This window comes from Zonotrichia leucophrys, unplaced genomic scaffold, assembly GCF_028769735.1.
Source record: "Zonotrichia leucophrys gambelii isolate GWCS_2022_RI unplaced genomic scaffold, RI_Zleu_2.0 Scaffold_49_388800, whole genome shotgun sequence".
In the NCBI taxonomy this organism is placed as follows: Eukaryota; Metazoa; Chordata; class Aves; order Passeriformes; family Passerellidae; genus Zonotrichia; species Zonotrichia leucophrys.
Genome location: NW_026992254.1, coordinates 80,224 through 105,618, shown reverse-complemented (window position 1 = coordinate 105,618; position 25,395 = coordinate 80,224). Strand labels below are relative to the sequence as shown.

Genomic DNA, 25,395 nt, shown 5'->3' with positions numbered 1-25,395 from the left:
CAAAAAACCCCAAAAATTAAAAAATAAAAAAAAAATTAAAATCTCCAAAAATTCCCAAAAACCCCAAAATTCCCCCAAATCCCCCCCATTGATTCCCCTCCCCCCCAGCGCCGGATCAAAGAGCCGAGGGACTGGTCTGGACTGGTTTATACTGGTTTATACTGGTTTATACTGGTCTGGACTGGTCTGCACTGATTTGGACTGGTTTATACTGGTTTGGACTGGTCTGGACTGGTTTGGACTGGTTTATACTGGTTTATACTGGTTTGGACTGGTTTATACTGGTTTGGACTGGTTTGGACTGGTTTGGACTGGTCTGGACTGGTTTATACTGGTTTATACTGGTTTGGACTGGTTTATACTGGTTTGGACTGGTCTGCACTGGTCTGGACTGGTTTGGACTGGTCTGGACTGGTTTGGACTGGTTTGGACAGGTCTGCACTGGTCTGGACTGGTCTGCACTGGTCTGGACTGGTTTGGACTGGTCTGGACTGGTTTGGACTGGTTTATACTGGTTTGGACTGGTTTGGACAGGTCTGCACTGGTCTGGACTGGTCTGCACTGGTCTGGACTGGTTTATACTGGTCTGGACTGGTTTGGACTGGTTTATACTGGTTTGGACTGGTTTGGACTGGTTTATACTGGTCTGGACTGGTTTATACTGGTCTGGACTGGTTTTGACTGGTTTGGACTGGTTTATACTGGTTTAGACTGGTCTGCACTGGTCTGGACTGGTTTATACTGGTTTATACTGGTCTGCACTGGTTTGGACTGGTCTGCACTGGTCTGTACTGGTTTGGACTGGTTTGGACTGGTCTGCACTGGTTTGGACTGGTCTGTACTGGTTTGGACTGGTTTATACTGGTTTGGACTGGTCTGCACTGGTTTGGACTGGTCTGGACTGGTTTGGGTTGGTTTGGACTGGGAGGGGGGCAGGACTGGTCTGTACTGGTTTATACTGGTTTATACTGGGAGGGGGAGGGGGTGTCACTGGTTAAACTGGGATGGGCCCAGTGCCACTCCCAGTATATCCCAGTATATCCCAGTATGGCCCAGTTCCACTCCCAGTATATCCCAGTATGGCCCAGTGCCATTCCCAGTGTTCCCAGTATATCCCAGTATATCCCAGTATATCCCAGTGCCCTCAGTTCCCCTCCCAGTATAACCAGTATAACCAGTTCCCACTCCCAGTATCCCCATTTTCCTCTCCCAGCACTCCCAGTGCTCCCAGTTCCCCCTCCCAGTATATCCCAGTACATCCCAGTATATCCCAGTATCCCCAGTTTCCATTCCCAGTGCTCCCAGTATGGCCCAGTTCCATTCCCAGTATCCCCAGTTCCCCTCCCAGTATATCCCAGTATCCCCAGTTTCCATTCCCAGTGCTCCCAGTATGGCCCAGTTCCATTCCCAGTATCCCCAGTTCCCCTCCCAGTATATCCCAGTATCCATTCCCAGTGCTCCCAGTATCCCCAGTTCCCCTCCCAGTATATCCCAGTATCCATTCCCAGTGCTCCCAGTATCCCCAGTTCCATTCCCAGTATGGCCCAGTGCCCTCAGTTCCCCTCCCAGTATAACCAGTATAACCAGTTCCCACTCCCAGTATCCCCAGTTCCCCTCCCTGTGTAACCCAGTTTGGTCCAGTTGCATTCCCAGTATATCCCAGTATATCCCAGTATATCCCAGTATCCATTCCCAGTGCTCCCAGTATATCCCAGTATATCCCAGTGCTCCCAGTACCCCCAGTTCCCCTCCCAGTATATCCCAGTATACCCCAGTATCCCCAATTTCCATTCCCAATATATCCCAGTATCCCCTCCCAGCGCTCCCAGTACCCCCAGTTCCATTCCCAGCACTCCCAGTATCCCCAGTTCCCATCCCAGTACAAACCAGTACATCCCAGTATCCCCAGTACCCCCACCCTCCTCACACCCCCTGGCCGCCAGGTGTCGCCCCACCGGAAGTTGCCGCTCCGGCCGCTCCTCTCGCTGCTCCCCACCGGAAGTGGCCGCTCCGGCCGCTCCTCTCGCTGCTCCCCACCGGAAGTGGCCGCTCCGGCTGCTCCTCTCGCTGCTCCCCACCGGAAGTGGCCGCTCTATCCCCTCCTCTATGGTTCGCCCCTCCCCTGTCTGAGCCGTGCGTCGCGTGCCCGGAAGCGCGGTGACGTCATTGTTTGCGGAAGTGCCGGTGCGGAGCCGGGTGAGGGCCGGGGGCGCTCGGGGGGTTCGGGGATGTTTGGGGACAATTGGGGACAATTGGGGACATTTGGGGATATCTGGGGACATTTGGGGACATTTCGGGACAGTTTTGGAGGTCCGGGAGGGCCGGAGGGGCGCGGGGGCCGCTCGGAGCCGCTCTGAGGGATCGGGGCGGGGTCGAAGGGGCCTGAGGGGCGGGGGGGGGGGGCCCGGGACTTCTGATGTCACCGTGTGGCACCGTGTGTCACCGTGTGCCACCTCCGTGTCCCCTTGTGCCACCTCCCTGTCGCCGTGTGTCGCCTCTGTGTCCCCTCCCCGGGGCCGTGTCACCCCCCTGTCCCCCTGTGTCACCTCCGGGTCCCCTCCGTGTCCCCCTGTGTCCCCGTGTGTCACCGTGTGTCACCCCCCTGTCCCTCTGTGTCACCCCCCTGTCCCTCTGTGTCCCTTCTCTGCCCCCTCCTTGTCCCCTCCTCATCCCTGTGTGTCACCTCTGTGTCCCTCTCTGTCACCTCCGGTGTCACCTCCCCGGGGCCGGGTCACCTCCGTGTCACCGTGTGTCACCCTCCTGTCCCCCTGTGCCATCTCTGTGTCACCTCCGAGTCCCTGTGTGTCACTTTCGTGTCCCTCCCTGTCCCCTCCCTGTCCCCGTGTGCCACCCCCTGTCCCCTCCCGGGCCGGTGTCACCTCCCCCTGTCCCCTCCCTGTCCCCATCTCCAGGTGCTGCCACACCCCGGTGTCCCCCCAGTGCTGTCCCCAGCGTCAACACAGGTGTCCCACAGGTGTCCCATTGCTGTCCCCAGTGTGCCACCACAGTGTTCCCAATGTCCCATTGCTGTCCCCAATATCCCACCGCTGTCCCCAGTGTCCCATCAGTGTCCCCAATGTGTCACTGATGTCCCACAGGTGTCCCCATGTCCCCTGGAGTGGCTCTGGTAGAACCAGCACACCCTGGGCCTTGTGCCACCGCTGTCCCCAGTGTCCCATTGCTGTCCCTGATGTCCCCAGTGTCCCATCAGTGTCCCCAATGTCCTCTGGAGCTGCTCAGGCAGAACCAGCGCGCCCTGGCCCTGTGTGTCACTGTCACTGTGTGTCACTGTGTGTCACTGTGTGTGTCACTGTGTGTCACTGTGTGTCACTGTGTGTCACTGTCACTGTGTGTCACTGTGTGTCACTGTGTGTCACTATGGTCACTCTGATGGATGTCACTGCTGTCCCCAGTGTCCCCAGGTGTCCCATGGAGCTGCTGTTTGGGCGCAGGCGCTCCCCGGAGGAGCTGCTCCGGCAGAACCAGCGCGCCCTGGCCCTGTGTGTCACTGTCACTGTGTGTGTCACTGTGTGTCACTGTGTGTCACTGATGTCCCCATGTGTCACTCTGTGTGTCCCCAGTGTCCCCAGGTGTCCCATGGAGCTGCTGTTCGGGCGCAGGCGCTCCCCGGAGGAGCTGCTCCGGCAGAACCAGCGCGCCCTGTCCTGTGTGTCACTGTGTGTCACTGTCACTGTGTGTCACTGTGTGTCACTGTGTGTCACTGTGTGTCACTGTGTGTCACTGATGTCCCCATGTGTCCCTGCTGTCCCCAGGTGTCCCATGGAGCTGCTGTTCGGGCGCAGGCGCTCCCCGGAGGAGCTGCTCCGGCAGAACCAGCGCGCCCTCGCCCTGTGTGTCACTGTGTGTCACTGTCACTGTGTGTCACTGTGTGTCACTGATGTCCCCATGTGTCACTGCTGTCCCCAGTGTCCCCAGGTGTCCCATGGAGCTGCTGTTCGGGCGCAGGCGCTCCCCGGAGGAGCTGCTCCGGCAGAACCAGCGCGCCCTCGCCCGCGCCGTGCGGGAGCTGGAGCGGGAGCGGCAGAAGCTCGAGGCGCAGGAGAAGAAAATCATCGTGGACATCAAGAAAATGGCCAAGCAGGGCCAGATGGTCAGGGGGACACTGGGGACACTGGGGACATTGGGGACATTTGGGGGGCACTGGGGACATTGGGGACACTGGGGACATTGGGGACATTGGGGACATTGGGGATGGATGGTCAGAGGGGACACTGGGGACATTGGGGACACTGGGGGGGCATGGGGGACATTGGGGACATTGAGGACACTGGGGACATTGGGGACATTGGGGACACTGGGGGGACATTGGGGACATTGGGGACACTGGGGACATTGGGGATGGATGGTCAGAGGGGACAGTGGGGACACTTGGGGACATTGGGGATGGATGGTCAGAGGGGACACTGGGGACATTGGGGACATTTGGGAGGCATGGGGGACATTTGGGAGGCATGGGGGGTATTGGGGACATTTGGGATATTGGGGCCAGATGGTCAGAAGGGACACTGGGGACATTGGGGGCATTGGGGACACTGGGGGAACATTGGGGACATTTAGGGGACATTGGGGACATTTGGGATATTGCGGACAATGGGGACATTGGGGCAGCATTGGGGACATTGGGGACAGATGGTCAGAGAGGACACTGGGAACATTGGAGACACTGGGGACATTGCAGACAGAGAGGACACTGGGGGGCACATGGAAGGGACAGATGGTCAGAGGGGACACTGGGGACATTGGGGACATTGGGGGGGCATGGGGGACATTGGGGACACTGGGGACATTGGGGACATTGGGGGGGCATGGGGGACATTGGGGACACTGGGGACATTGGGGACATTTGGGACATTGGGGATGGATGGGCAGAGGGGACATTGGGGACATTGAGGACACTGGGGACATTGGGGACATTGGGGACATTGGGGGACATTGGGGACAGCAGGGACAGATGGTCAGTGGGGACATTGGGGACACTGGGGGGACATTGGAAGACATTTGGAGGCATTTGGGGACAGTGGGGGACACTGGGGACATTTGGGGACATTGGGGGGACATGGCAGGGACAGATGGTGAGAGGGGACACTGAGGACATTGGGGACAATGGGGACACTGGGGACAGATGGTCAGTGGGGACACTGGGGACATTGAGGGGACAGCAGGGACAGATGATCAGAGGGGACATGGGGACATGGGGGGGACATTCAGAGGGACAGAGGGAACATGGGGACACTGGGGACATTGGGGACATGGCAGGGCCAGATGGTCAGAGAGGCATCTGGGGACATTGGGGGGACATTGGGGACGTGGCAGGGACAGAGGGGACAGAGAGGGGACAGTGGGGGACACTGGGACTGATGGTCAGTGGGGACACAGAGGACAGAGGGGACACAGAGGACAGAGGGGACACAGGGGACAGAGGGGACAGAGGGGACACAGAGGACAGAGGGGACACCAGGGGTGCAGAGGGGTGGGAGAGGGGGAAGGGATCGGGGACAAGGGACACGGAGGGGACAGACAGGGACTGAGGGACAGAGGGGGCAGGGGGGACAGAGGGGACAGCACGGCCGGGTGTGAGAGGGGACTTGGGGACATTGGGGACAGCAGATGGTGGGTGGGAGGGGATTGGGGACAAGGGACACAGCAGGGGCTGGGGGACATGGAGGGACAAGGGGATGTCCCCTTGATGTCCCCGTGATGTCCCCTCACTGTCCCTGCATGTCCCTGGCGATGTCCCTGTCCCCATGTCCCTGACACTGTCCCTTGTCCCTGTCCCCTGTCCCTAACCCAGTCCCTGCTGTCCCTTGTCCCCAGGATGCTGTCCCCGTGTCCCTAACCTTGTCCCCTGTGTCCCTGTCCCTGTGTCCCTAACCCTGTCCCTGCTGTTCCTGCTGTCCCCAGGTCCCTGTCCCTGTCCCTGACTCTGTCCCCTGTGTCCCCGTGTCCCTAACCCTGTCCTCAGTGTCCCCTGTCCCCTCAGGACACTGTCCCTGTCCCTAATGCTGTCCCCTGTCCCCTGTGTCCCCAGGACGCTGTTCCTGTCCCTGATGCTGTCACCTGTGTCCCCTGCTGTCCCCAAGACACTCTCCCCTGTCCCTGACCTGTCCTCTCTGTCCCCTGTCCCCAGGACGCTGTCCTGGTGTCCCTGACACTCTCCCCTGTCCCTGACCCTGTCCCCTGTGTCCCCTGTGTCCCCTGTGTCCCTGTCCCTGACCCTGTCCCCATGGTCCCCTGTGTTGCTGTCCCTGTCCCTAATACTGTTTCCTCTGTCCCTTGTCCCTGACGCTGTCCCCTCTGTCCCTTGTCCCTGTCCCCTGTGTCCCCAGGACGCTGTCCCCTGCTGTCCCCGTGTCCTTAACAATGTCTCCATGTCCCCAGGACGTTGTCCCCATGTCCCTGTCCCTAACCCTGACAACTGTCCCCTGCTGTGCCCGTGTCCCTAAACCTGCTGTCCCCTGTGTGCCTGACCCTGTCCCCGCTGTCCCCAGGATGCTGTCCCCATGTCCCTAACGCCGTCCCTTGTGTCCCCTGTGTCCCCAGGATGCTGTCCCCATGTCCCTGATGCCATCCCTTGTGTCCCCATGTCCCTGATGCCATCCCTTGTGTCCCCTGTGTCCCCAGGATGCTGTCCCCATGTCCCTAACGCCGTCCCTTGTGTCCCCTGTGTCCCCAGGACCCTGTCCCCGTGTCCCTGACGCCGTCCCTTGTGTCCCCTGTGTCCCCAGGACGCTGTCCCCGTGTCCCTGACGCCGTCCCTTGTGTCCCCCGTGTCCCCAGGACGCTGTTCTGGTCCCTGACCTTGTTGCTGACACTGTCCCCATGTCTCTAACCCTGTCCCCTGCGTCCTCTTGTGTCCCCAGCGTGCTGTCCCTGTGTCCCTGTCCCTAACCCTGTCCCCTGTGTCCGTAGGACACTGTCCCTGTCCCTGACGCTGTCCCCTGTGTCCCTGTCCCTGTCCCTGACGCTGTCCCCTGTGTCCCTGTCCCCATGTCCCCATGTGTCCCTTGCTGTCCCCAGGATGCCGTGCGGGTGCTGGCCAAGGCCCTGGTGTGCACGTGGTGCCACGAGCGCGAGTTCATCGCTGTGTCCCTGTGTCCCTAACCCAGTGTCCCCATGTCCCTAACGATGTCCCCTGATGTCCCTAACAGTGTCCCCATGTCCCTAACAATGTCCCCTGATGTCCCCATGTGTCCCTTGCTGTCCCCAGGATGCCGTGCGGGTGCTGGCCAAGGCCCTGGTGCGCACGCGGCGCTACGAGCGCAAGTTCATCGCCATGGCCCTGTGTCCCTGTGTCCCTGTCCCTGTGTCCCCTGTGTCCCCAGGACCCTGTCCCCATGTCCCTAACCCTGTCCTCATGTCCCTAATGATGTCCCCATGTCCCTAACGATGTCCCCATGTGTCCCTTGGTGTCCCCAGGACGCGGTGCGGGTGCTGGCCAAGGCCCTGGTGCGCACGCGGCGCTACGAGCGCGAGTTCATTGCAGTGTCCCTGTGTCCCTGTGTCCCTATGTCCCTAACAGTGTCCCCATGTCCCCATGTCCCTAACAATGTCCCCTGATGTCCCCATGTGTCCCTTGGTGTCCCCAGGATGCCGTGCGGGTGCTGGCCAAGGCCCTGGTGCGCACGCGGCGCTACGAGCGCAAGTTCATCGCTGTGTCCCTGTGTCCCTGTGTCCCTAACCCTGCTGTCCCCTGTGTCCCCATGTCCCTAACCGTGTCCCCAACGCTGTCCCTTGGTGTCCCCAGGACGCGGTGCAGGTGCTGGCCAAGGCCCTGGTGCACACACGGCTCTACGAGCGCAAGTTCATCACCATGGCCCTGTGTCCCTGTCCCTGTGTCCCCAGGACCCTGTCCCCATGTCCCTAACCCTGTCCTCATGTCCCTAATGATGTCCCCATGTCCCTAACGGTGTCCCCATGTGTCCCTTGGTGTCCCCAGGACGCGGTGCGGGTGCTGGCCAAGGCCCTGGTGCACACACGGCTCTACGAGCGCAAGTTCATCGCTGTGTCCCTGTGTCCCTGCTGTCCCTGTGTCCCTAACCCAGTGTCCCCATGTCCCCATGTCCCTAACGGTGTCCCCATGTCCCTAACGGTGTCCCCAACGCTGTCCCTTGCTGTCCCCAGGACGCGGTGCGGGTGCTGGCCAAGGACCTGGTGCGCACGCGGCGCTACGAGCGCAAGTTCATCGCCATGCGCGCCAACGTGCAGGGGGTGGCGCTGCGGGTGCAGACGCTGCGGTCACACAGCGCCATGGCCAGCGCCATGCGGGGGGTGACACGGGCCATGGCCACCATGAACCGACAGGTCAGTGTCATTGTCACACTCCTGTGTCCCTGTGTGTCACTGTGTGTGTGTCACTGTGTGTCACTGTGTGTGTCACTGTGTGTCACTGTGTGTGTGTCACTGTGTGTCACTGTGTGTGTCACTGTGTGTCACTGTGTGTGTCACTGTGTGTGTCACTGTGTGTGTGTCACTGTGTGTCACTGTGTGTGTCACTGTGTGTGTCACTGTGTGTGTCACTGTGTGTGTGTCACTGTGTGTCACTGTGTGTCACTGTGTGTGTGTCACTGTGTGTGTGTGTCACTGTGTGTGTGTCACTGTGTGTCACTGTGTGTCACTGTGTGTGTGTCACTGTGTGTGTCACTGTGTGTGTGTCACTGTGTGTGTCACTGTGTGTGTCACTGTGTGTGTGTCACTGTGTGTCACTGTGTGTCACTGTGTGTGTGTCACTGTGTGTGTGTCACTGTGTGTGTGTGTCACTGTGTGTGTGTCACTGTGTGTGTCACTGTGTGTGTCACTGTGTGTGTCACTGTGTGTGTCACTGTGTGTGTGTCACTGTGTGTGTCACTGTGTGTGTCACTGTGTGTGTCACTGTGTGTGTGTCACTGCGGTCACACAGCGCCATGGCCAGCGCCATGCGGGGGTGACACGGGCCATGGCCACCATGAACCGACAGGTGAGACACCTGGGGACATCCCTGTGTCACTGTGTGTGTCACTGTGTGTGTGTCACTGTGTGTCACTGTGTGTGTGTCACTGTGTGTGTGTCACTGTGTGTCACTGTGTGTCACTGTGTGTGTGTCACTGTGTCACTGTGTGTCACTGTGTGTGTCACTGTGTGTCACTGTGTGTGTGTCACTGTGTGTGTGTCACTGTGTGTCACTGTGTGTGTGTCACTGTGTGTGTCACTGTGTGTGTGTCACTGTGTGTGTGTCACTGTGTGTCACTGTGTGTGTGTCACTGTGTGTGTGTCACTGTGTGTGTGTCACTGTGTGTCACTGTGTGTGTCACTGTGTGTGTGTCACTGTGTGTCACTGTGTGTGTGTCACTGTGTGTCACTGTGTGTGTGTGTCACTGTGTGTGTCACTGTGTGTGTCACTGTGTGTGTGTCACTGTGTGTCACTGTGTGTGTGTCACTGTGTGTGTCACTGTGTGTGTGTCACTGTGTGTGTCACTGTGTGTGTGTCACTGTGTGTGTGTCACTGTGTGTGTCACTGTGTGTCACTGTGTGTGTGTCACTGTGTGTGTGTCACTGTGTGTGTGTCACTGTGTCACTGTGTGTGTCACTGTGTGTCACTGTGTGTGTCACTGTCACTGTGTGTCACTGTCACTGTGTGTCATTGTCACCTGTGTGTGTCACTGTGTGTGTCACTGTGTGTGTCACTGTGTGTCACTGTGTGTCACTGTGTGTCACTGTGTGTGTCACTGTGTGTGTCACTGTGTGTGTCACTGTGTGTCACTGTGTGTCACTGTGTGTCACTGTGTGTCACTGTGTGTGTCACTGTGTGTGTCACTGTGTGTCACTGTGTGTCACTGTGTGTGTGTCACCTGTGTGTCACTGTGTGTGTCACTGTGTGTCACTGTGTGTCACTGTGTGTCACTGTGTGTGTCACTGTGTGTGTCACTGTGTGTGTCACTGTGTCACTGTGTGTCACTGTGTGTCACTGTGTGCCACTGTGTGTCACTGTGTGTGTGTCACTGTGTGTGTGTGTCACTGTGTGTCACTGTGTGTGTCACTGTGTGTGTGTGTCACTGTGTGTGTGTCACTTTCCTGTGTGTCACTGTGTGTGTCACTGTGTGTGTCACTGTGTGTGTCACTGTGTGTGTGTCACTGTGTGTCACTGTGTGTGTCACTGTGTGTGTCACTGTGTGTGTCACTGTGTGTGTCACTGTGTGTGTGTCACTGTGTGTGTCACTGTGTCACTGTGTGTGTCACTGCGGTCACACAGCGCCATGGCCAGCGCCATGCGGGGGGTGACACGGGCCATGGCCACCATGAACCGACAGGTCAGTGTCATTGTCACACCCCTGTGTCACTGTGTGTGCCCTCAATGTCCCCAATGCCCCCAATGTCCCTGTGTGTCCCCAATGTCCCCAATGCCCCCAATGCCCCCAATGTCCCCAATGTCCCCAATGTCCCCCAATGCCCCTAATGCCCCCAGTGTCCCCTGTATCCCCAATGTCCCCAGTGTCCCCAATGTCCCCAATGTCCCCAATGTCCCCACTGTCCCCAGCTGAAGCTGCCCCAGATCCAGCGCATCCTGCAGGAGTTCCAGAAGCAGTCGGAGCTCATGGACATGAAGGAGGAGCTGATGAACGACGCCATCGACGACGCCCTGGGGGACGAGGACGACGAGGACGAGAGGTGGGGACACCTGGGGGACACCTGGGGGGACACGGGGGACATGGGGACACCTGGGGACATGGGGGGACATGGGGACACCTGGGGGGACATGGGGACACACCTGGGGGGACATGGGGACACCTGGGGGGGACATGGGGGACATGGGGACAGCTGGAGGGGACATGGGGACACACCTGGGGGGACATGGGGACACACCTGGGGGACATGGGGGGACATGGGGACACACCTGGGGGACATGGGGACACACCTGGGGGACATGGGGGGACATGGGGACACACCTGGGGGACATGGGGGGACATGGGGACACACCTGGGGACATGGGGACACCTGGGGGACACGGGGGGACATGAGGACACACCTGGGGACACCTGGGGGGGACATGGGGACACCTGGGGACACACCTGGGGGGACATGGGGACACCTGGGGGGACATGGGGACACCTGGGGACATGGGGACACCTGGGGACACACCTGGGGGGACATGGGGACACCTGGGGGGACATGGGGGACATGGGGACACCTGGGGGGGACATGGGGACATTTGGGAACACAGGGGGGACAGCTGGGAACACCAGAGAGGACACCTGGGGACACCTGGGGACACACAGGGACACACAGGGACATGGTGGGGACAGCTGGGGACACAGGGCATGGGGACACAGGGATGGAGCGGGTGGGTCCCAGTTTGTCCCAGTGCCCCCCAGTCCCTCCCAGTATCCCCACTCTCCCCAGTGACGCCGTGGTGTCTCTGGTCCCAGTTTCCCATCCCAGTATGCCCCAGTATATCCCAGTATCCCACTCTCTCTCTCCCAGTCCATCCCAGTCTATCCCAGTCCCTCCCAGTCCACCCCAATCCCATCCCAGTCCCTCCCAGTCCATCCCAGTCCATCCCAGTATATCCCAATCCCATCCCAGTCCCTCCCAGTATACCCCAGTATATCCCAGTATCCTCTCTCTTTCCCAGTGACACCGTGGTGTTGCAGGTCCCAGTTTCCCATCCCCGTATACCCCAGTATATCCCAGTATATCCCAGTATACCCCAGTATATCCCAGTCCCTCCCAGTATCCCATTAGTCCCATCCCAGTCCCTCCCAGTCCCTCCCAGTTTATCCCAGTCCCTCCCAGTCTATCCCAGTCCCTCCTAGTATATCCCAGTCCATCCCAGTCCCTCCCAGTTTATCCCAGTTTATCCCAGTTTGTTTCTCTCTCTCCCAGTGACGCTGTGGTGTCGCAGGTTCTGGACGAGCTGGGGCTGAACCTGACCGAGGAGCTGGCCAGTGAGTGCGGGGGGTTTGGGGGAAATCTGTGGGATTTTGGGGATTGCAGAAGATTTTGGGGATTTTGGAGAAATCCGGGGGGATTTTGGGAGGATTTTTTTGGGAATTGGGGGGAGTTGGGGAGAGGTTTTGGGAGGATTTTTGGGATATTTGGGGAATTTTGGGAGATTGGGGAGTCTGGGAGGGGTTTGGGGAGGATTTGGGGGATTTGGGGGAAATCTGGGGGGATTTGGGGTTCATGTGAGTGGGATTTGGGGTTAATGGGATTTTGGGTTAATCTGGATAGGATTTTTTTGGGATTTGAGATAACCTGGGTGGGATTTGGGGTTTCTCTGTGGGATTTTTGGATAAACTGGGTGGGATTTTGGGTTGATTTTGGGATAATCCAGGAGGGATTTTGGATAATCTGGGTGGGATTTTGGGGTTAATGGAATTTGGGATTAATCTGGGTCAGATTTGGGGTTTAATGGGATTTTTGGGTTAATTTTAATGGGATTTTGGGTCAATCTGGGTGGGATTGTTTTGGGATTTGGGATAATCTGGGTGGGATTTTGGGATTTGGGATAATCTGGGTGGGATTTGGGTTAATTTTATTGGGAATTGGGATTAATTTTAGTGGGATTTTGGGTTAATGGAATTTTGGGTTAATGGGATTTGGGATAATCTGGTTTGGATGTTTTGGGGGTTAATCTGGGTGGGATTTTTGGGGTGCTCTTTGTGGGATTTTGGGGTTAGTTTTAGCTGGATTTTAGATTAATGGGGTATTTGGGATAATCTGAGTGGGATTTTAGGTTAATCTGGGTGGGATTGTTTGCAATTTGGGATAATCCAGGTGGGATTTGGGGTGATCTGGGCAGGATTTTTTGGGATTTGGGATAATCTGGGTGGGATTTTGCGGGGCTTAATCCGGGGATGGGATTTTGTGGGATTTGGGATCATTTTTGTGGGATTTGGGATAATTTTGTTGGGATTTGGATTCATTTTGTTGGGATTTGTGTTCATTTAGTGGGTTTTGGGATAATTTTTGTGGGATTTGGGATAATTTTTGTGGGATTTGGGATAATTTTGTTGGGATTTTGTGGGGGTTAATCTGGGAGGGATTTGGTGGGATTTGGGATTAATTTTAGTGGGATTTTGGGTTAATGGGATTTGGGTTAATCCGGGTGGGATTTGGGTTCATTTTCTTGGGATTCGGGATAGTTTTGCTGGGATTCCTCTGCATTTCTGGCTGCCCTGACTGACTGTCTGTCCATCCCTCTGTCCCTCTGTCCCTCCATCCCTCTGTCCATCCCTCTGTCCGTCCATCCCTCTGTCCCTCCGTCCCTCTGTCCATCCCTCTGTCTGTCCCTCCATCCCTCTGTCCGTCCCTCTGTCCGTCCGTCCGTCCCTCTGTCCATCTCTCCGTCCCTCTGTCCATCCCTCTGTCCCTCTGTCCATCCCTCTGTCCCTCTGTCCCTCCATCCCTCTGTCCGTCCATCCCTCTGTCCCTCTGTCCCTCCATCCCTCTGTCCGTCCGTCCCTCTGTCCATCCCTCTGTCCATCCCTCTGTCCATCCCTCTGTCCATCCCTCTGTCCATCCCTCTGTCCGTCCCTCTGTCCATCCCTCTGTCCCTCCCTCTGTCCATCCCTCTGTCCATCCCTCTGTCCCTCCCTCTGTCCATCCCTCTGTCCCTCCCTCTGTCCATCCCTCTGTCCATCCCTCTGTCCCTCCATCCCTCCATCCCTCTGTCCCTCTGTCCGTCCCTCCGTCCCTCCGTCCCTCCCTCTGTCCATCCCTCTGTCCCTCTGTCCCTCCATCCCTCTGTCCGTCCCTCTGTCCGTCCGTCCGTCCCTCTGTCCCTCTGTCCCTCCATCCCTCTGTCCGTCCGTCCATGTGTCCCTCTGTCCATCCCTCTGTCCATCCCTCTGTCCCTCCGTCCCTCTGTCCATCCCTCTGTCCCTCCGTCCCTCCGTCCATCCCTCTGTCCATCCCTCTGTCCCTCCCTCTGTCCATCCCTCTGTCCCTCTGTCCGTCCGTCCCTCTGTCCATCCCTTTGTCCATCCCTCTGTCCGTCTGTCCGTCCGTCCCTCTGTCCATCCCTCTGTCCCTCTGTCCGTCCGTCCCTCTGTCCATCCCTCTGTCCATCCCTCTGTCTGTCCATCCCTCTGTCCGTCCCTCTGTCCGTCCCTCTGTCCCTCTGTCCCTCCCTCTGTCCATCCCTCTGTCCGTCCCTCTGTCCATCCCTCTGTCCATCCCTCTGTCCATCCCTCTGTCCATCCCTCCATCCCTCTGTCCATCCCTCCATCCCTCTGTCCCTCCGTTGCTCTGTTCCTCCATCCGTCCCTCTGTCCATCCCTCTGTCCGTCCCTCTGTCCCTCCATCCCTCCGTCCCTCCATCCCTCTGTCCGTCCGTCTGTCCGTCCGTCCATCCCAGCCCTGCCGGCCCCGGGGGGCTCCTTGGCCGCCTCCGAGGCCCGCGGGGGATCCGAGGCGGCCGCGGCCGCTTTGGGCGACGCCGACGCCGACCTGGAGGAGCGGCTGAAGAACCTGCGGAGGGACTGAGGGGGAGGGATCCGGATTTGGGATCTTCTGGGATTTTCTGGGATTTTTCCCGATTTTTTTCCGACTTTTTTGGGATTTTTCCCGATTTTTTTCTGATTTTTTTGGGATTTTTCCCGATTTTTTTCTGATTTCTGGCTGTCCCATAGGGGGGGATTTTGTCCCTTTATTCCAAATTCTCTGCCCCACTCCTGGAAACCCCAAAAGTCTGACCCCATTTCTTTGGGATTTTCCCCTTTTTGGGATTTTTTGGGACTTTTTTGGGATTTTTCCCGATTTTTTTCTGATTTTTTTGGGATTTTTCCCAATTTTTTTTGCTGATTTCTGGCTGTCCCATAGGGGGGGATTTTGTCCCTTTATTCCAAATTCTCTGCCCCATTTCTGAGAGCCCCCAAAGTCTGACCCCATTTATTTGGGATTTTTCCCTTTTTGGGATTTTTTGGGATTTTGGGGGATTTTTCCCGATTTTTTTCTGATTTTTTTGGTGATTTTTCCCGATTTTTTTTTCCGACTTTTTTGGGATTTTTCCCGATTTTTTTTCTGATTTTTTAAAATTTTTTTCCCATTTTTTGGTGATTTTTGGCTGTCCCATAGGGGGGAATTTTGCCCCTTTATTCTGATTTTTGGGGGAATTTTGGACTGGTTTTAGGATTTCTCTCCTTTATTTGGGATTTTCCTTCTTTATTTTGGTTTTTTGGGGGGATTTTTGGCCCCCCCTTTATTTAGGATTTCCCCTTTTATTTGGGATTTTTCTCATTTTTTGGGTATTTTCCCCCTTTATTTAGGATTTCCCCCATTTTTTGGGATTCCCCTCCTTTTATTTGGGACTTTTTTAATTTTGGGGGGATTTCTTCCTTTCTTTTGGGATTTCTCCCCTTTTATTTGAGATTTTTCTCCTTTTTTGGGGATTTTCCCCCCTTTTTTGGGATTTCCCTCTTTCTATTTGGGATTTCTTCCCTTTTTTTAGGGATTTCCTCCCTTTTTTGGGATTTTTCTCCTTTTTTTTTTGGGATTTTCCCCTCTTTTATTTGGGATTGTTCTCAGTTTTTGGAGATTTCCCCCTTTCGTTTGGGATTTCCTCCTTTTTTTTAGGGTTTTCTCCTTTTTTGGGGGTGAATTCCCCCATTTTTGGGATCTTTCCCCACTTTTGGGACTATTTGGGGTAAAAATCCCAATTTTTGGGGGGTCAATTCCCCAATTTTGGGGTTTTTCCCCCCATTGTCAGTCTCTGTCTCCCATTTTTGGGGTCAATTTCCCATTTTTGGGGTCTTTCCCCCCCTATTTTTGGTCTCTCTCCCATTTTTGGGGTAAATTCCCATTTTTTTGGGGTTTCCCCCCATTTTGGGGGTCTGGTTTGGGTTTCTCTCCCATTTTTGGGGTCCCCCCAATAAAGTTATTAAAAAATAATAATTTTTTTTGTGGGTTTTTTTTGGGTTTTTTTTTGTTTGGGTTCGTATATTGGGGTTTGGGGTAATTTTGAAGGGTTTTGTGTTCATTTTATGGGGTTTTGGGATTTTTTGTGGCATTTGGGTTCATTTTTTGGGGTTTTGGGTGATTTTTTGGTTCATTTTATGGGATTTGGGTTTCTTTTTGGGGATTTTGGTTCTTTTTTGGGGGTTTTGGTTTCATTTTTTGGGGTTTTGGGGTCGATTTTGGGATTTTTGGGGTCAATTTGGGGATTTTGGGTCATTTTGGGGTTTTGGGGATTTTGGGGTCGATTTGGGGTTTTGGGGTTTTGGGGATTTTGAGGATTTTGGGGTCAATTTGGGGTTTTGGGGGTTTTGGAGGTCTTGGTTTTTTTGGGGATTTGGGGAAACTTTGGGATTTTGGGGTCGATCTGGGGATTTGGGGTTTTGGGGTTTTGGGGTCGATTTGGGGTTTTGGGTTTTTTGGGGGTTTTGAGGTCGATTTGGGGTTTTGGGGAATTTGGGGTTTTTGGGGTCGGTTTTGGGGATTTGGGGTTATGGGGTTTTGGGGATTTTGGGGATTTGGGGTTTTGGGGATTTTGGGGTCGATTTGGGGTTTTGGGAATTTGGGGTTTTTGGGGTCGATTTGGGGATTTTGGGGTCGATTTGAGGTTTTGCGGAATTTGGGGTTTTGGGGTTTTGGGGATTTTGGAGAATTGGGGGTTTTGGGGTTTTGGGGTTGATTTGGGGTTTTGGGGATTTTGGGGTCGATTTGGGGATTTTGGGGTTTTTGGGGTCGATTTGGGGTTTTGGGGGATTTGGGATTTTGGGGATTTTGGAGAATTTGGGGATTTGGGGGTTTTGGGGATTTTGGGGTCGATTTGGGGGTTTTTGGAGTCAATTTGGGGTTTTGGGGTTTTTGGGGATTTTGGGGGTTTTGGGGATTTTGGGGAATTTGGGGATTTGGGGGTTTTGGGGATTTTGGGGTTGATTTGGGATTTTGGGGAATTTGGGGTTGATTTGGGGATTTTGGGGTCAATTTGGGTTTTTTGGGGATTTGGGGAAACTTTGGGATTTTGGGGTCGATCTGGGGATTTGGGATTTTTGGGGTTTTGGGGTCCATTTGAGGTTTTGGGGTTTTGGGGAATTTGGGGTTTTGGGGATTTTGGAGAATTTGGGGTTTTTGGGGATTTGGGGATTTTGGGGTTTTGGGGAACTTTGGGGTCGATTTGGGGTTTTGGGGTTTTTGGGGATTTTGAGGGTTTTGGGGAATTTGGGGTTTTGGGGATTTTGGAGATTTTGGGGTTTTTGGGGATTTGGGGATTTTGGGGTCGATTTGGGGATTTGGGATTTTTGGGGGTTTTGATGTCGATTTGGGGATTTTGGGGATTTTGGGGTCGATTTGGGATTTTGGGGTCGATTTGAGGTTTTGGGGATTTGGGGGATTTGGGATTTTGGGGATTTGGAGATTTTGGGATTTTTGGGGTTTTGGGGGATTTTGGAAGTTTTGGGGTTTTTGGGGATTTTGGAAGTTTTGGGGTCTCTGGGGCGATTTTGGGGTCATTTTGTGGGATTTGCATTCATTTTATGGGATTTGGGGCAAGTTTGGGGATTTTGGGTTCATTTTTTTGGGTTTTGATTCATTCTATGGGGTTTGGGGTCATTTTTGGGGGTTTGGGTTCATTTTTTAAGATTTTGGGTCATTTTGGGGCTTTTGGGTTCATTTGGGGGAGGACAAACCCCAAAATTGGACGGTTTTGAGTGGCAAAACCCCAAATTTGGCAATTTTGGGTTCGTTTTGTGGGGTTCGGGTTCATTTTATGGGGTTTGATTTTATTTTGTGGGGTTTTGGGTTCATTTTTTGGGGTTTTGTGTTCATTTTTTGGGATTTGGGGTAATTTTGGGGTTTTGGGTTTAATTTTTGGGGTTTTGGGTCATTTTAAAGGATTTTCGTTCATTCTGTGGGGGTTGAGTTCCCTTTATAGGGTTTGGGTTCATTTGGGGAGGGGAAAACCCCAAAAATTGAAATTTTTGGGTGGGAAAACCCCAAAGGTTTGGGGTCTCTGGGGTGATTTTGGGTTCCATTTGTGGGGTTTGGGGTTTTGGGTTCAGTTTCTGGGATTTTGGTTCATTTTATGGAGTTTGGGGTTTTTTTGTGGGGTTTGGGTTCATTTTGGGTGGGCAAACCCCAAAATTTGGGATTTTCTGAATCTCCTGGGCTGAATTTGGGGTCATTTTGTGGGGTTTGGGTTCATTTTTTGGGATTTTGGGGGTTTTGGGTTCCATTTTTGGGGTTTGGGGTTTTTTCTTGTGGGGTTTGTGTTACATTTAAAGGGTTTTGGGTTCATTTTTTGGGATTTTGGGTCATTTGGAAGGAATTGGGATTTGTTTTGTGGGGTTTTGGTCATTTTATGGAGTTTGGGTTCATTTTTGGGGGGAATTTTGGGGATTTTTTGAGGTTTTGGGTTCATTTTGTGGGGTTTGGGTTTAATTGTGGGGTTTGGGGTCATTTCTTGGGGTTTTGGGTTCTTTTTTTGGGGTTTGAGTTCATTTTGAAGGATTTCGGATTCATTTTGTGGGGTTTGGGTTCATTTTTGGGGGGATTTTTGGTCATTTTGAAGGATTTGGGGTTTATTTTGTGGGGTTTTTGTAGGATTTAGGTTCGTTTTTTGGGATTTTGGGTCATTTTATGGAGTTTTAGGTCATTTTTGGAGGTTTTGGCTTCATTTTTTGGGGGGTTTTGGGGATTTTGGGGTCAAATTTGGGGATTTTGGGGAATTTGGGGTTTTTGGGGATTTTGGAGGTTTTGGGATTTTTGGGGATTTTGGGGTCAATTTGGGGATTTTGGGGAATTTGGGATTTTTGGGATTTTGGGGTCGATTTGAGGTTTTGGGGTTTTTGGGATTTTTGGGATTTTGGGTTGGTTTTGTGGGGTTTGGGTTCATTTTTTGGGGAGTTTGGTGGTTTTGGGGTCATTTTGGGGGGTTTGGGTTCATTTTGAAGGATTTTTGGTTCATTTTGTGGAATTTTGAGTAATTTTGGGGGGTTTTGGATTCATTTTATGGGGTTTGGGTTCATTTTATGGGGTTTGGGTTCATTTTATGGGGTTTTGGGTTCATTTGATGGGATTTTATTTCATTTTTTCGGGGCCATTTTGGGGTCTCTCATTGATTTTTGCTCTGTTTTTCTCATTCTTGTCCATTCTTTAATAAATTAAAATAAAAAATGATTTTCTCACCCCGAGCCTGGGAAAAGCAGAAATTCCTCAATTCCCCCCAAAATCGCCGATTCTGGCGCCCTTTGGGTTTTTCTCAGTTTCAAATTGAATAAAAAAAACCCCAAAAAGTGAAGTGAAAAATCCCCAAAAAGCAGAAAAATCCCCCCACGAAAAAATCTCACTTCCCTTTTTTGGGGTTTTTGGGGTTTTTTTTGGGTTTTTTTTGGGTTTTTTTTGTATTTCTGACGTTTTTCCTGGGAGGTTTTTTGGGCTGAAATGACACAAAAAGCTCCAAAATCGGCGGAAAAAAAACCCAAAAAAATCAAAATTTTCCTGGGACGGGAGCGCAGGTGAGGGGGGACCCCAAAATTTGGGGTTTTGGGGGGACAAAAATGGGGAAATTTGGGGAGAAAACTCCAAAATTTGGAGCTGGGAAGGCCCCAAAATTCAAATTTTTGGGGTGAAAATTCCCGAAATTGGGGCTGGGAATTGGGGGACCCCCAAAATTCGGATTTTTAGAGAGGAAAATCCCAAAATTTCGATTTTTGGAGCCCCAAAAATGAAGAATTTTCGAGGATAAAAACCCCAAAATTTGAAGGGAGGGAGGAACAAAAATTGGGAATTTTGGGCAAAAGGGACCCCAAAATTTGAATTTGGGAAGAAAAACCCCAAAAATTGAATTTGGGGAACCCCAAAATGGGAATTTGGGGAGAGGGGACCCCAAAAATTGAACTTGAGGGAACCCAAAATGGGGAAATTTGGGGAGAAAAATCCCAAAATTTGGAGCTGGGAAGGCCCCAAAATTCAGATTTTTGGGGTAAAAATCCCGAAATTGGGGGAGCCCCAAAATTTGGGGGTTTGGGATTTGGGGACCCCCAAAATTCAGATTTTTAGAGGGGAAAAAACCCCAAAATTTGGAATTTTGGAGCCCCAAAAATGGGAATTTTTGGGAGGAAAATCCCAAAATTTGGAGCTGGGAACGCCCCAAAATTCAAAGTTTTGGGGTAAAAATTCCCGAAATTGGGGTTGGGAATTGGGGGAGCCCCAAAATTGGGAATTTGGGGTTTGGGATGGATTTTTGAGGATTTTTGAGGAAATTTCCGGATTTTTCCGCAGCCCCGGAGCGATGGCGCCGCTGCAGGTACGGAAATAAAATGGGGAATTTATTTCTAATTAATGTCCAAAAATAACAAATTTTCATTTTTAATTATTTTTAATTTTGGTTAATTTTTAAATTTTATAAGTAATTAATCATAAAATTAATCTTTAATTTGTAAAAGAATTTATTTTTAATTTTTTTAATTGTTAATTTTTTACTTTTACTTTTGTCATTTAATGTTGAATTTTAAATTTGTCATTTAAATTTTTTGTCCTTTCTAATTTTTCAATATTTTAATTTCCATTTCTTTATTTTTTAACTTTATATTTTTATTTTTTAAATAATAATTTTTAGCTTTTAGTGTTTTTAATGTTTTAATTTTTAATTCTTCTAATTTTTAATATTTTAAATTTTAAATTGTCTCTATTTTAATTTCTAATTTTGAATTCTTTAATTTTTGACCTTCCAATTTTTAATATTTTAAACTTTAAATGTTTTCATTTTCTATTCATCTTTAATTTTAATATTTTTAAATTTTCCTTAAATTTTTAATTTTTCAATTTCTAACTATGAATTCCTTAATTTTTAAATGTGTTTTTAATTTTTTATTTCTTAAATTTTTTATTTTAATCTTTGGTTTTTAATTTTTAAATTTTTATTATTTTGATTTCTGAATTTTGAATTTTTATTTATAAGTTTTTAATTTATATTTTTAAATTATTTTTAATTTTTATATCGAATCCTGAATTTTGTGTTTTTATTTATAAGTTTTTAATTTAAATTTTAAAATTATTTATTTTTAATATTCATTTTAAAATGTTAATTTTGAATTTTTATCAATAAGTTTTTAGTTTTAATTTTAAATTTTTGATTATTTCTTTTTTAATTTTAATGTTTAATTTTGTATTTTGAATTTTTATCAACAAATTTTTAATATTAATATTTAGAATTATTTCCATTTTAATTTTTGACATTTCTTAACATTTCGAATATTTTCATTTTTACCTTTCAATTATAAAATTTTAATCCAATTTTTTTTTAATTTAAAATTTTTTCATTGCGTAATTTTTGAATTTTTAATTCGAATTTTGAAATTTTTATTGGAACGAACGACGGGAATGGGATGAAAATCCCAAATCCAGACCTGGGGGGGCTTTGGGATATTTTGGGGTCAATTTTGGGCCAATTTGGGTTCGGTCCCAAAAGGGAATTTGGGAAATTTGGGATTTCAGCCCCAAAAGGGAATTTTGGGGTTAATTTGGGACCAATTTGGGGTTTGGTCCCAAAAGGGAATTTTGGGAAATTTGGGATTTCAGCTCCAAAAGGGAATTTGGGAAATTTGGGATTTCAGCCCCAAAAGGGAATTTGGGAAATTTGGGATTTCAGCCCCAAAAGGGAATTTTGGGGTCGATTTTGGGCCAATCTGGGGGTTCGGCCCCAAAAGGAGAATTTGGGGTCGATTTTGGGTCAATTTGGGATTTCAGCCCCAAAAGGGAATTTTGGGGTTAATTTGGGACCAATTTGGGGTTTGGTCCCAAAAGGGAATTTGGGAAATTTGGGATTTCAGCTCCAATGGGAATTTTGGGGTCGATTTTGGGCCAATCTGGGGATTCAGCCCCAAAGGGAATTTTGGGGTTGGGTTTGGGCCAATTTGGGGTTTCAGCCCCAAATGGGAATTTTAGTGTTGATTTAGGGCCAGTTTGGGGTTTGGTCCCAAAAGGGAATTTGGGACAATTTGGGGGTTCAGCCCCAAAGGGAATTTTGGGGTTGGGTTTGGGCCAATTTGGGGTTTCAGCCCCAAAAGGAGAATTTGGGGTTGGATTTGGGCCAATTTGGGGTTTCAGCCCCAAAAGGAGAATTTGGGGTTAATTTTGGGTCAATTTGGGATTTCAGCCCCAAATGGGAATTTTGGGGTTAATTTGGGATCAATTTGGGGTTTGGTCCCAAAAGGGAATTTGGGAAATTTGGGATTTCAGCTCCAATGGGAATTTTTGGTCAGGTTGGGCCAATTTGGGGATTCAGCCCCAAAGGGAATTTTGGGGTCAGGTTGGGACAATTTGGGGGTTTCAGCCCCAAAAGGGAATTTTGGGGTCGGGTTTGGGTCCCCCCCCAGCTCCCGGCGCTGCTGCTGCTGCTCGGAGCGGGAATTCCGGGAATTTTGGGAAATTCGGGAATTCCGGGAGTTTCGGGGGTTGCGGCCCCGGGCAGGAACCGCGGGGAGCTCCCAGGTGAGTGCTGGGCTGGAGCCCGGACCAGTACGGACCAGTACGGACCAGTACGGCCCAGTATGGCCCAGTATGGCCCAGTTCATCCCAGTTCATTTCAATCCCATCCCAGTCCCCTTCCACTCCATCCCAGTCCCTCCCAGTCTGTCCCAGTCCATCGCACTCCATCTCAATCCCCTCCCAGTTTGGTCCCAGTTTGGTTTCAATCCCCTCCCAGTCCATCCCAGTCCCCTCCCAGTCTGTCCCAATTCCATCCCAGTCCGTCCCAGTCCATCCCAATCCCCTCCCAGTCCATCCCAGTCCCTCCCAGTCCCCTCCCAGTCCATCCCAATCCCATCCCAGTCCATCCCAGTCCCCTCCCAGTCTGTCCCAGTCCATCCCAGTCCCTCCCAGTCCATCCCAGTCCATCCCAATCCCCTCCCAGTCCATCCCAGTCCCTCCCAGTCCATCCCAGTCCATCCCAGTCCATCCCAATCCCCTCCCAGTCCATCCCAGTCCATCCCAGTCCATCCCAATCCCCTCCCAGTTTGTCCCAGTCCATCCCAGTCCATCCCAATCCCATCCCAGTCCCTCCCAGTCCATCCCAGTCCATCCCAATTCCCTCCCAGTCCATCCCAATTCCCTCCCAGTCCATCCCAGTCCATCCCAGTCCATCCCAATCCCATCCCAGTCCATCCCAGTCCATCCCAGTCCCTCCCGCTCCGTTCCAGCTCCCTCCCAGCGCCGCCCTCGCTCCGTGGCCGCCTCCCCGTGGCTCCGCTGGGCTCCGTTCCGCGGCTCCGTCCCCGCCGACGCCGTTTCCAGCCCCGACCCCCTCTCGGGCCGCGCCGCCTTCGTTTGCTCCACGCGCGCCCACGGCTGCAACCTCGGCTCCTTCGAGCCCGCCCGCGGCCCCTTCTGCTCCTACCCCTGGAACGAGCTGGAGCTGCGCAGCTCCGACTTCCAGCTGCTCCTCAACCCCGGCGGCTTCGAGGCGCTGCACTGGGTGGACGATTCCTTCGGTGGGACCCCGCCGGGCGCCGTCGAGGGCTGTCCCCTGACCGACATATTCGTGGGCCGCAGCCCCGAGGGGCTGGGCAAGGTGTCCAAGGAGCAGCAGGCGCTGTTCGTTGCCGTGGAGGGCGAGGAGGTTTGGTACAAGTGGTACCAGGTGCTGGCCGTGCGCCAGGACGCCGTCGACGTCTCCATCGCCGACGTCTCCTACAACGGCAGCGCGGCGCTGGAGAGCGCCGAGGATGAGGAGCTGGCCGAGGTGCTGGCCAGGAACGAAGGCTGCCAGGCGGCCTCCAAGGTGGTGGCCATGGAGGAGGCCACGGAGGTGGAGCAGGGCTGGAGCGCGGCGCTGCCGGCGCTGGCGGCCGCCCGGGGCGTTCTCCGCGCTCCGCCGATCATCCTGACGGAGCCGCGCGGGTGGGATCTGGGCAACGCCACCACCGTGCCGTGGGTCGGCGGCGCCACCGTCACCGAGTTCGTGTCGCGGGTGCACCGAGGCCGGCAGGAGATCCCGGCGCGCTCCGAGTGCTCGGTGCTGCTCCGGGGGCTCCGGCGGCGCCTCCGGGTCCCGTTCGGGGCGCGGCTGACGCGGGAGTTCCGCTCGGGGCCCCCGCACCGCGTGGCCGTGACGGGCACGGCGTGGAGCAGCGGCGTCACCGGGCTCCGCGTGGAGCTGGGGAGGTGCCGGCGGATCCCCGGGCTGCCACCCTGCCCCGGCTGGGCGTGAATCCCCAAAATTGTGGTTTTAACCCCAAAAAACCCCACAGATCCATGGCATCGCTCGGCTTTGATGCGGGGTTTTGAGTTTTGTCGCGTGGAGCTGGGGAGGTGCCGGCGGATCACCGAGCTGCCACCCTGCCCCGGCTGGGCGTGAATCCCCAAAATTGTGGTTTTAACCCCAAAAAACCCCACAAATCCATGGCATCGCTCGGCTTTGACGTGGGGTTTTGAGTTTTGTGGTATAAAGTGACCCCCAAAATGCAGAGAAACGGTTCTGGTGTTCTTTTTTTGTCCTCAAAAATCCAGCAGGAAACCGGGGTTGAACCCCTGAAATTCTGATTTTATCCCCCAAAAAAACCCCACAAATCCATGGCATCGCTCAGTTTCGATGCAGGGTTTTGAGTTTTGTCACGTGGAGCTGGGGAGGTGCCGGCGCATCCCCGGGCTGCCACCCTGCCCTGGCTGGGCGTGAATCCCCAAAATTGTGGTTTTAACCCCAAAAAAACCCAGGAATGCTTGGCTTCCACGTTAGGTTTTGAGTTTTGACAGGTGGAGCTGGGGAGGTGCCAGAGGATCACCGAGCTGCCACCCTGCCCCAGCTGGGCGTGAATCCCCAAAATTGTGGTTTTAACCCCAAAAAAACCCCACAGATCCATGGCATCGCTCGGCTTCGATGCGGGGTTTTGAGGTTTGTCGCGTGGAGCTGGGGAGGTGCCGGCGGATCCCCGAGCTGCCACCCTGCCCCAGCTGGGCGTGAATCCCCAAAATTGTGGTTTTAACCCCAAAAAAACCCAGGAATGCTTGGCTTCCACGTGGGGTTTTGAGTTTTGTGGTATAAAGTGACCCCCAAAATGCAGAGAAACGGTTCTGGTGTTCTTTTTTTGTGCTCAAAAATCCAGCAGGAAACCGGGGTTGAACCCCTGAAATTCTGATTTTATCCCCCAAAAAAACCCCACAGATCCATGGGATTGCTCAGCTTTGACGTGGGGTTTTGAGTTTTGATGCGTGGAGCTGGGGAGGTGCCGGCGGATCACCGAGCTGCCGCCCTGCCCCGGCTGGGCGTGAATCCCCAAAATTGTGGTTTTAACCCCAAAAAAACCCCACAAATCCATGGCATCGCTCGGCTTCAATGCGGGGTTTTGAGGTTTGTCGCGTGGAGCTGGGGAGGTGCCGGAGGATCACCGAGCTGCCGCCCTGCCCCGGCTGGGCGTGAATCCCCAAAATTGTGGTTTTAACCCCAAAAAAACCCCACAGATC

General features: G+C 52.7%; 2 protein-coding genes across 3 annotated transcripts; both read left to right on the top strand.

Moving 5' to 3' along the window:
* The first annotated feature begins 1,038 nt into the window (after window positions 1-1,038).
* On the top strand, window positions 1,039-14,513 carry CHMP2A (charged multivesicular body protein 2A). The gene is made up of 6 exons (XM_064737358.1): window positions 1,039-2,196; window positions 3,937-4,111; window positions 8,143-8,322; window positions 10,532-10,662; window positions 11,878-11,939; window positions 14,354-14,513. The coding sequence occupies exons 2-6, from the start codon at window positions 3,944-3,946 to the stop codon at window positions 14,479-14,481; spliced, it is 669 nt and encodes a 222-aa protein (XP_064593428.1). The 5' UTR covers window positions 1,039-2,196; window positions 3,937-3,943; the 3' UTR covers window positions 14,482-14,513.
* A 4,859-nt stretch (window positions 14,514-19,372) lies between these two features.
* Window positions 19,373-25,395, top strand: LOC135460492 (natterin-3-like). Of its 2 annotated transcripts, XM_064737354.1 has the most exons (5): window positions 19,373-19,451; window positions 20,218-20,242; window positions 22,314-22,428; window positions 23,136-24,099; window positions 24,702-25,395. In XM_064737354.1, the coding sequence occupies exons 1-5, from the start codon at window positions 19,378-19,380 to the stop codon at window positions 24,745-24,747; spliced, it is 1,224 nt and encodes a 407-aa protein (XP_064593424.1). In that variant the 5' UTR covers window positions 19,373-19,377; the 3' UTR covers window positions 24,748-25,395. The 2 variants fall into 2 exon arrangements, with proteins under 2 accessions (XP_064593424.1, XP_064593423.1); XM_064737353.1 differs by lacking the exon at window positions 24,702-25,395 and having other exon boundaries at window positions 23,136-24,368.

What these genes read in the sequence shown, in the direction of transcription:
- CHMP2A (XM_064737358.1), top strand. Translation starts at nt 3,944, where the DNA reads ATGGAGCTGCTGTTCGGGCGCAGGCGCTCCCCGGAGGAGCTGCTCCGG. An exon ending in TGGCCAAGCAGGGCCAGATG is followed by an intron (nt 4,112 to 8,142) that starts GTCAGGGGGACA and finishes TGCTGTCCCCAG; the next exon opens with GACGCGGTGCGGGTGCTGGC. An exon ending in CCTGACCGAGGAGCTGGCCA is followed by an intron (nt 11,940 to 14,353) that starts GTGAGTGCGGGG and finishes CGTCCATCCCAG; the next exon opens with CCCTGCCGGCCCCGGGGGGC.
- LOC135460492 (XM_064737354.1), top strand. Translation starts at nt 19,378, where the DNA reads ATGACACAAAAAGCTCCAAAATCGGCGGAAAAAAAACCCAAAAAAATC. An exon ending in TTCCTGGGACGGGAGCGCAG is followed by an intron (nt 19,452 to 20,217) that starts GTGAGGGGGGAC and finishes ATTTTTCCGCAG; the next exon opens with CCCCGGAGCGATGGCGCCGC. An exon ending in CTCCGCGTGGAGCTGGGGAG is followed by an intron (nt 24,100 to 24,701) that starts GTGCCGGCGGAT and finishes GGAGCTGGGGAG; the next exon opens with GTGCCAGAGGATCACCGAGC.